Source organism: Mastomys coucha, unplaced genomic scaffold (assembly GCF_008632895.1).
Source record: "Mastomys coucha isolate ucsf_1 unplaced genomic scaffold, UCSF_Mcou_1 pScaffold15, whole genome shotgun sequence".
NCBI lineage: Eukaryota > Metazoa > Chordata > Mammalia > Rodentia > Muridae > Mastomys > Mastomys coucha.
Genome location: NW_022196897.1, coordinates 54,157,980 through 54,168,370, shown reverse-complemented (window position 1 = coordinate 54,168,370; position 10,391 = coordinate 54,157,980). Strand labels below are relative to the sequence as shown.

The following is a 10,391-nucleotide window of genomic DNA, read 5'->3' as shown; positions in this document are numbered from 1 at the left end:
GGAAAAGGATTCTTAGTCAATCTGGGTAATAATAAAGTGAATTAAGTTGGAACAAGACTGAGACTGAGTAATCAAGAAGAAACATAATTTAAGTGAAATTTAAAACAAACAATTGTGTAGTTCATATGATGGTCTAGGCATTGGCTTGTTATTTATAATTTTCTTTATTTTAATTGTGTGTATGTATGTTTGTGTGTGCAGTGACTATGGAAACCAAAAGAGGATAGATCCAAGGAGCTGGAGAGTACATTGTGTCATGATGTTGATGTAAAAACAGAATATACTTTTCAACACTGACCTATCCCACTTCAAGCCATAGGCTTTGTTTTAATCTGTATGAATATCAATTTATTTTTGTAAATAAACCTGGAGCTGTATGTTATATATGAGGAAACTAAGTCATCAAGACGTTAAAGACCTTGCTGTCACACGGATTACTAAAGGAATAGAAGTTTGAACCCTGATCTGACTAATCTCTGTTCCCTGACTACTACAAAGAAAGTCTGCCAACACTCTAGCTACTAATATATCATCCATTTTGCAAACTTTCTCTAAAACTTAATGATTAGGGAAGAGTACAAGTCAGTGTGTACACACCATAGGACCTGAAACCAACTTCTCATCTGTGAGTGAGACTTGGGTGAACCATGGATTTATTTTATGTTTCCAGATGTGGGTACAACTCTACAATAATGTAGTCAAACAAAATGAAAACTTGAAGTTATTTGTTCAAAACTATTTGCGAATTTCAGAATAGAAAATATAGCATTAAACTAAGCACAGGGCCCTCCTAACTAGGGTGGAAAGCCTCATACAACTGCAAAGCGCATATGCCAATGAAGGGGGCTCTAAGCAGAGGCCATCCAGTAGGTGAGTGGTAGAGGCTGGGTTGAACTCTGGCGTATGAATCACAAAGCCTATGATCTGGGCATATAATGTGATTTACCCCATAGTAATGTAACTACAGACATATTATTACTTCTGCAAGGAGTTAGTTATTTAAGTTACTAACATAGTTATATTTTATATTTTGATATCTTTCAGTTAAATGTACTGTCTACACTTGACTCATTTTTGTTTTCTGTGTTCCAATAGTTATACATTAGATCACACGTACATCATGTCTTACTATCTTGCTCACATTATATGCCCCTAAGCATCATTAGACAGAAGTACTCCTGTAAACATGTTTACACAGTTTCACCCTCCAGATAAAGCTAGAACTGGAAAGCTATTGTTAAGATATTAGACTTTCAGTCATTTCACCTGACACCTTAACTACTTACCACACATAGCCCCCAACTGATTCATATTTACACAACTTGTTTAGCTCTGTATATTCTCCAGGGATTACAAAATAAGACACAGATTCTTTGTTTCTTACTGCAAAATTTCATATCCCAGTCACTTCCTTCCTCACGGGAAACAAAGGCCCACAGTACAGCTGTTTACACTGAAGTTGTGAATTTTCTGAGTGCCAAGGTCTACCTGATGTGTTTTATGACTTGGATTTTCACATTTAAAAACCATGATATCTCATGAAAATACTTGATGATATATGATACTGGAGTAATGAAATGGGAAAATTTCATGTACCAGAGTCAAATTGTGTGCTTTTATGTAACATCTGGGTTCAACTGCTTAACATTTGATGATTAAAGAAAACAAGATAAAACTCCCCACAGCAAACTCCGATTAATGCTACATGTTCCAGTGATGCAAACGACTAGCGAATAGTTTGTCATGAATCACAAGCAAGAAGTCGAAGCTGCATGCAAGCACTGCTCTCAGCATTTCTATTTACCTTCTGAGTAAGTTGTACTATTTAACTTTCATTTATGTCTGAAATGTAAGACTCTGAAAGAGAACATTCTAGCACGGCTCACAAGGCAAAATAGTCTAAGTAAGTAAACCAACACATCAATATGCTTAAATGATTTTCTAAATGATTTTTTTTTAAAGTGAGCAGTGAAAATTATTCTATCACCAGAGAGGGGGTATTTCTATGTAGTGAAGGCAAATTAAACACTAAATGATTTGCGTATCACCCACGGAGGCATTACCTGCTCAGATCTGCTCTCATGTCGGTATTGATACTCAGAGAAGGCATTGCAGGTTGAAGTCATTTCATCCTTTTCAAACTGTCTTTTCATCTTGGCTAAACCACCAGGCACGGTGCACACGTCTGATTCTTCCATGACCTATGGTGATTTAAAAAGGTAATTCAGGGTTTCATCTGCGTATATGGCACACTTGGGCTACACTTGCACTATACTTGGCAATTATTGGTGGGTAGAATACAAAAGTTGGGATATTAACACAAAACGATTGCTGTAGCCTTCTACTAAAACTAAACTCTCCTGTGGTTTTGCCATTTACCAGACATTTTATATAGTGTGTCTTCAAAACACTGACTGAGTAAAATCACCCTGTTTCTGATACATTTTGATGTCTGGATTAGACTGAATGCTGCACTCCTCCAATAATACGGGGGATGACTGGTGGGCGTGAAAATAACGAAATCTATTACATATCAAAGTAAAACATCTGTACAGGCAGCAGGCACATTATCATGGATAATTACAAGAATAATTTTTAGCAACATCAAATTTTATTTCAACTATTTTGGACACACCAAATAAAGAGCCTTATGCAAAACTGCTTGAAACTGTCAGTAAAAACAGCCACCTATGGAGGTACAGTGGCAGGGGAGCTTTGCATACATTCATGTATAAACTCCATCAGGTCATGCTTTGTGGTATCCTGTGAGCCACAGACATCCATTTTCTACATTTTAGTCTAGAGGACCTGAGATTTAGAGATGTGAAACCTGTTATGTCCTTATGGGCAGGCCATTAAGTGACAGTATTAAATCTGTCTGTCTGAACCTTAATCTGAATGGCACCTGTCTGTCTCAATTACTAGCTCAACGAATAAGCAGGTAGACCAGCTACTGTTCACCAGAACTGGCATGTCTCAATTCTGTTTTGAGCACTGGCATGTCAGCTCCAAGTGGCAGGAACGGGAGATTTGAATAGCATATTTTTAGATGAGAAAACTGATCTCAGCACATAGTTTAGGAATGAACTTGTAGGGCACCAAGGAACCTTGTCGGCTCACAGGGCTCACAGGGAAGTGCAAAAAAGCCTAGGGCTTTGGTTTTGATGATTCCAGCACTTCCCTAGCCCAGATGGGATTCCAAGGGACAAGCAACCTGACCCCATGCAAACCCCTTGCCTGGGAAGCTTCTAGTTCCATATGTAAGTGGAGGGAGATTCAGTTTCATTTCACACCACAGCAGGACTCCTGAGGTCTGCACCAGGGCTGATATAAATAGCCCAAGGGAGTGCAGCACCTTGTAAGTCACAGGTGTATCCTGACAGATAATGTCACATCTGACAACATCTGGGTACCCCAGGGTCTGAAATCACCAACCAAAATATGGGGGTTCTTTAAAGGTCTTAAAAAACACATATATCTTAGGAACTAATACAGAAGCACTGGTCTGAGCTCACCCAGAGTTGTGTGAGTTCCTGTCAAACACTGCAGTGTTTGTATTACCATAGCAACTTTCTCTCTGGCTTCATGCCTTCTCTGTCATTTCACAATGTATTTGCTCAATGGGAAGAGATACAGTTGTCTACTTTCTATGTATTCCATACATACTCTGCAATTCTTTAAAACTTTAAATGTAATTTGTACTCAATTACTGACATTTGCTATCTGTTAAGGACACGAGAGAGCTTGAGATCGATTTTTTGAAATTTAAGAAAGTAAAGAAATAGAAGGGAGAATTAAGGCCACAATATTTCCTTTAACAGTACCTACCATTTATTTGGAATAAATGTTCTCCTTGGGTAGATCATATGCAAATAAAATATAAGCTTTAAATTACAGAAATTAATGTAATTATTGTCAAGATCTTTCATATCTAAAAATCTAGAATTAATGCAAAATCATATGCAAATTAATTTTTAAGCCCCATTAACTGTGTCAAAACCTGGAGACTTTCCTAGCAATCATTCATTCAAAGTAGAATCAGCTGTACAGTTTCCCTCTTATCTACCATATGGGTTGAAACACAGCTATATGCATCCTTTTCCTTTGACATCTACTTTGGGAGCAGACACATCACACATACACAAGTACATACAGCTTTTGGATTTTCATAACCTTATAAACAGTGCTACCTCTGCTATTGTTGGCACCACTCTGACACACTGTAGCTGTTTGTCCAACCAAGTCAGAAAGATCTCCCCCATGGAGGATAAGCATGGTACTTAGATAGCCTTGAAGCAGTCTCCTAGAGAAGGTCTACTCAATTGAGATAGCAGGATATGCAGTTTGGGGCCATTGCTGGAGTGACGCCTGCTCACAGGATCACTCCACTGTTCTCGCTTTGCTTAGCACCATGCTTAGAATGCTGCAGCTAATCTGTCTTACTTTAATGACCTCACAACTAGACTGGTTTGTGTTAAATCTTTTTATATTTACTTGTATTCTGTTTCTTAGGTTTGGGCTGGGAAATAAGATCTGGAATTTAATGGATTTGTCGATAATAATGAGTTAATTTAAATGCTCAACAGTTAAACCTAGGTAAATATATTACACAGTCATCAATTTAAGATTTAAGTCTTAATCAATGACATAGAATAGTTTTTTTGAGGGGGGGATGAGGCATGACTAACAAGAAACAACATAGTTTGGGAAGTTGGACAAATGGTGATTTTAGTGCTAATTCTGATAAGAGCTTATCACAGAGCAATATTTCTTATTACAAATTTATGGTCTGTGTTAAAAAAACAATAAAGAGATCAAAGTTACACTGTAGGATCTGGCATTTAATTTGTTTCTCTACACATTACTCCTGTCTCTCTTCTAGGGCCACCTACAGGCTACTCCTGTTCCATGAGCATGGTGTGCTTGTAGAGCCCTCATTGCCAGCTGGCAGTTAACATGAGGGGACACTGTTGGTCACTGTTAGCTGTTCAAGCAAGTTTGAGATATTATTGGAATCAGTTAGGGTTGAATCCTTGATTTCCAGATTTTTCCCTTGCAATGTTTGCGGCAGCTGTGTAGAGAATCACAAGTGGCCTTATTGGGCTAAGTGATGAAGCATTTGAAACCACCGAAAAACAAGACTGTTATTTTACTTTCTTTCCGTATTTATTGGGATTTTTGTGAGCTCAGTATTGCAGTATTTTCTTGATCATAATATTTAAGACAAATTGAGTATGGTAGTTTGAGGGCCAAAATACTCTCTTCTATGAGAAAGGAACTTTAAATGTAGTTAAGAGAGCATTGGCATCATGAGTCTGGGAATTTAATTTTATAATTGTGCAATCCTTTAAAAATAATTTCGCTAAATTTTATGTCTATAATTAGGGCCTTTATATAGAAGATTTTCATACCAGTCTTAATTTCTGTTATTTATTGAATAGGATTATCTAATTTATCCATATCCATTTTATTTATTTATTTTATACCAACAGAATAAGGACTAAGTGAGACATTTAATAGCCTGCAGATACAACACACCATAGCTCACAGGGAGTCAAATCAAACCCAACAGCTTATTCTTTACAATTTATGAATTAGGGCAGAACTACTGAGTTAAATCTTGAAGGTAGGCTAGGCCGTTACACCTCATTTATGATCACTATGATAAAGACTGTAGGATGGATATGAAACATAAGAAATGATTCTGATTCAAAACACAGTTTGAAAACAGTAACAAAACATCAAAATGATGGAAATATACTTCATTTCACTGTTTTTTTTTTTTTTTGGTCTTTCAAGACTAAATTCCTGATAGGATTTTTTTCCAAGAAGAAACAGTTGGTCTACCACTACAAAAAAAGGTTTCTTCTTGTTAGATTTTGGAGGTCAAAGCAATTTTTTCTTTGTAGTATTTCATATTTTGCCAATTCAAAGGTGCAAATCCCACAAAGAGCAGAAAGTTATCACACACTGAGGACACCAGGGTAATGCCAGTATTCCTAACAGCCATGTTAGGAATACTGGGGAAGCCAGTAGAATAAATACAGCAGAGTTCAATAATGACTAAACAGAGTTAACATCTTCTATGGGACTATTGTTGATTACTAGGAACTTTTTGTCTTGCAAATGCGCTGTGTGCCAGTTTTAAATAGTTACTTTCTTTTTAGCACCTTAGAAATACAAATCATATCATGATACTAATCTGTTTTATGACATTATCCACTTATGGGAAACAATCTAAGTCTTCCTAAGTAAAGCCATTGTTTACCAAATAGCAAGCATTGCATGAGGCATTTCCTCGTCTTAGAAACAGTCTGGTAGATTGAAAATCAATCTTTTTGTTGTTGTCTTTATTTTATACATTACGATGTTGGCTGTTTTCCTAGTAATTTAGAACTACCTTGTAGTCTCATTTTAAAATCTCCAGCAGGGGTCGCTCACTAAGAAGACTAGCCGAAAGCAGTGTTGAGCTGATATTGCTTGCAAAGTGGTCTAGTTACTCATGTCACTTCTCTGCACTCATTCCAAATCTATGCAGTATCTAAAATGTAGTTTAATGAATATGTTAAAACTTAAATGTCATCTGCAATTGCAGGGTTGCTTGGCAAAGTCAGCCTTGCCTCTAAATAATTTGTAAATATTGAGTAGCTATTTTTAAATCCTACCTTTGGGATCCTTTCTGTCTGTCTGTCTGTCTGTCTCTTACACAAACATGATTAATTTGGGGATTATAATTATAAAAGAATGTTCTTATATTTCATTAAGTTGAAGGACACAGATTATAGAATACTACAAATTCTTTTGAACATCACTTATTATGGGTTGGCGCTAAAATTGGTGAGCTTTCTGAATCTCAGAGGTTCTCATAACATAATTGGTTTAGTAAAGTGCCTGCATTGATAATCTCTCTCATTTCTATGTTGATTAAGTTTTTCCTAATGGATTCAGCACATACTGAGAAAAGCAAAAGAAATTATACTGCAAGAGAATTTAAATGAATGATACACAGACTAAGGAGGGCAGCACATAAGCCCACATTATTAAGATATGAAATGAATTCTCAACCTTCCTGAGGAAAATAGCTATAGGTTAATTGGGTAATGATGACAATATCAACACATTTACGGAGTGTCTCCTGCCTTCCACATAAATTATCTCCTTGGTTCTTCCCCAAGACCCCTATGTGGTAGATAATTATTCCCATTCCTCAGTGCAGAAGACTAAAGGTATGGGAGACAGTCAAGAGAATAGCTCTGGTTCACGCATCCATCAAACAGCCCATCTGAGGCTTCAAGTCAGAAGTCTAAATAACATCTCAGTGCCTTGTATTTGTTTTTTTTTTCAACTATTTTGTTTTCAACTAGTACTAGTCTGGTTTTTCAAAAGTAAGGAAGAGGTATGGACAGACGGCATGCAGATCTGTCACACAAAATTGTCCAGAGGTGCTTACATTAGCTGAGAAGCTGCGGGCGTCACCCTGTGAAACAGCTGCTTGGTACCTTGCCATCCTCTCCTTTAGGGACAGCACTTCAAGGAGCTCCGACTGGTCCTCACTCCCAGCAGTACTGGCGTCTCCTGGCTTAGTAAGGTTGAAGGTCCCTGAAAACAAATGTAGCATTTTTCAGATAGGTGTCAGCGTAAGAAAAAAATAGCATCAACTTATGAACAGCGACAGCTTCTGGAGTACTTGGTCTCCTAACCCAGACTGCAAAGTATCACAACACTTTCAAAGTTTCTCTGTCAATTTCTTTTTTCCAGAGTTCCAAGGCAAAGTTTTAAAATGTGCACACAAGAAGATATCCTCAAAAAAAAAAAAAATTACTGCCCATCTCTTCTACTTCTGAAATTAGTATGATGAGAAATGATGAATTATTAACACATGAGTAATCTAATAATTAACATTGTTCAATCATTACATGTTGCATTTATGCTAAATACTGCATAGACGTCTAAATATTTTCTCTAACAACCTTGTGGATAGATGCTATTTCCTAAAGTTTACATTGATGAAAAGAGAAATACATAGTAGTCAAAGAAACAGCAGTAGCAACAACAAACACCAACACAAATTTTCCCCAGGATCACAAAATTCCTAAGGAGCAGGTTTGGATGCAGTTGGAGTATTAGCAAGTAAAAATTTGTTCTTTGTGTTTTTCCTTACACTCAACCCTGAAGGGGGCACATGTAGTTAAAACAAAAGATTGTGGATTATAGATGCTTTTCTTTTGGGATCCTAGCAAGCTAGGTGGAAAGATTTTGGAATTCTGAGTCAGAGTCTCCAGGAGATTAAAAACAGGTCAGTCATTGCCCACCAGTGCATTGCCAGCCAGCCCCACAGGGCAGAGAGTTGCCAGCAGTCGCATGGGAAGCCGGCCTGTCCTCGTGAGTTTTAATTCTACAGGGTTGCTGGGTGTTGTGGCAGCTGACGGTGGGATGGACAGTCTTCGAGTGGGGCTGGCATGGCAGCGAAGGGAACTCAGGAGCTCCAGCCCCTCTGGAGAGTTGGAAGGCAGAGAGTAGCCTGGCGGGACCAGAGAGTGCCGAACTGGGCAGGTCTTTTTAATATTTTCTGCAACAATTACCTTTCAGTGAAAGGAACATACGAGCTCTCATAGTTCTGTGACTGGATACTGTTAGATAACTCACATACGCTAGAACTGGTTTTCTTATTTCATCTATTGCCTTCCTGCTACCGCTTTGCTAGATGGTTTACTACTCTTTTGCAAACGTGTGTCTGGCGGAGGGGGGCACGGTGGGCAGGAAAGATGGCTCAGCAGTTAAGAGCTCTGGCTGCTCTTCTAGAGGTCTTGGGTTAAATTCCAGCAACCACATAGTGGCTCACAACCATCTGTAATGAGATCCTATGCCCTCTTCTGGTGTGTCAGCAACAGCATGCTCACACACATAAAATGAGTAAATACATCTTAAAAATAAAGAAAATGTGTGTCTGTGTTTGTGCACTCATGTGTGTGTCTATAAATAAGTATGTATTCCCTACTTAGCCATGGACCCCAAGCTTGTCCCTTTTAGAGCTTGTAGCTTCTGGGACAAAGAAGGTATGTCTTCAGCATATTTTATTATGTAGGTTGGTTTAATATAACCACTCTGAATCAAGGACTAAATCACTCCAATAATAATAGCATGTCACTCCATTTTCTTCTTTCCCCATTTCTCCTCAGCCCTCAGCCTCCACGTTAAAATATTTTATTGGGTTGTTCACTTTTAATTTTGGGGGTGTCATCAAGATTTATTTATACAATGGCTGATAAGAACAAGTCCTGTGGCTCAAAAATAGTTAAAACAACTGGCATTTCAACTCCCTGTGTAGGTTTTTGTGATTTCTTGTTCAAGTAAATGTTTTATATGTTTAATAAAGGTATTTTATTTGTCATGTTATAAGATAAAAACTATAGGGTATCAAGAGGTTGTATTCTATAAGCACTGGGATTAACTGTAGTACACTGATATATTCTCAAAGATCAGCTATCTTGAAATTTAACTGCCATCCAAAATTTTGATTTATACAAGTGTGCAATGTTTCTGAGAAAAATGATTCCCACAAACCACCATGCTAGAGTAGAGCTATCCTAATTTTTCTGAGTGTATAATACATTTGCATAGATAAATTAGGCTATTTTCAATTGCATTGTCTCACTTCATTGTGACATATATATATATATGTATATATATGTATGTATATGACTAAATGTTCATAATAATTATAAATATTATTTTGTATACTAGTTACAAATTTTACCCCTTTGTGGTTAATCTTAGCCTAACCTAGCTTGTTTATTTTTTGCTAAAATTTACAGATTGTGTTTACATATGAAGTATTCAATTCTTATCATAATTCAACTCCTAGGAAAATGTTCAAAGTTATTATTAAAGCAATCAGTGGCCTGAGTGCTCTGAGATTTGAATCTCACTGCCCAGTGGCCTTTTAGGCAGTGAAGATACCACTGCATTTTTGATGTGTTCTCCAATCTTTCTTTCCATCGCTCATAAGCAACTGTATATTCAGCTCCGGGCATGGAGTATAAAAATCATAGTGAGCAAACAGGAGACCACATTGCTTGTCAATCTTCTATGTCAACATCTGCCAGTTTCCTCATGGGGCAACAAAATGATGCTACTTCCCTTATTCTCTTCTAAGGCACTAGGGACTCTTAACATGGTGCTGATCACATCTCATACAGTCCTTCAGCCCTGACTAGGCAGCTGTTTTCCTTAGGGATGGGTAGGTAAGAAGAGAGGAGACTGAGCTACAAGGACCTCGAATGGGTAAGCCTGAGTCTGGAGACGAGCACAAATGAATTTAGAATGTTTTTCAAAGTAGAAGGTAATGAAAGAACAAATAAGTTTGTCTTCACATAGTGCCTGTGGAAAAG

The 10,391-nt window shown here is 37.5% G+C and overlaps 1 protein-coding gene across 2 annotated transcripts in view; it reads right to left on the bottom strand.

Moving 5' to 3' along the window:
• Xirp2 (xin actin binding repeat containing 2) overlaps positions 1-10,391 on the bottom strand; it is an 88,001-nt gene that overhangs the window by 47,090 nt on the left and 30,520 nt on the right. For both annotated transcript variants that reach the window (XM_031370491.1, XM_031370492.1), the window contains exons 2-3: positions 7,451-7,599; positions 2,064-2,201 (exon numbers count right to left, since the gene is read on the bottom strand). In XM_031370491.1, coding sequence (XP_031226351.1) covers positions 2,064-2,201; positions 7,451-7,507 — 195 coding nt within the window. In that variant the 5' untranslated portion in view covers positions 7,508-7,599. The remainder of the gene's footprint in view (positions 1-2,063; positions 2,202-7,450; positions 7,600-10,391) is intronic.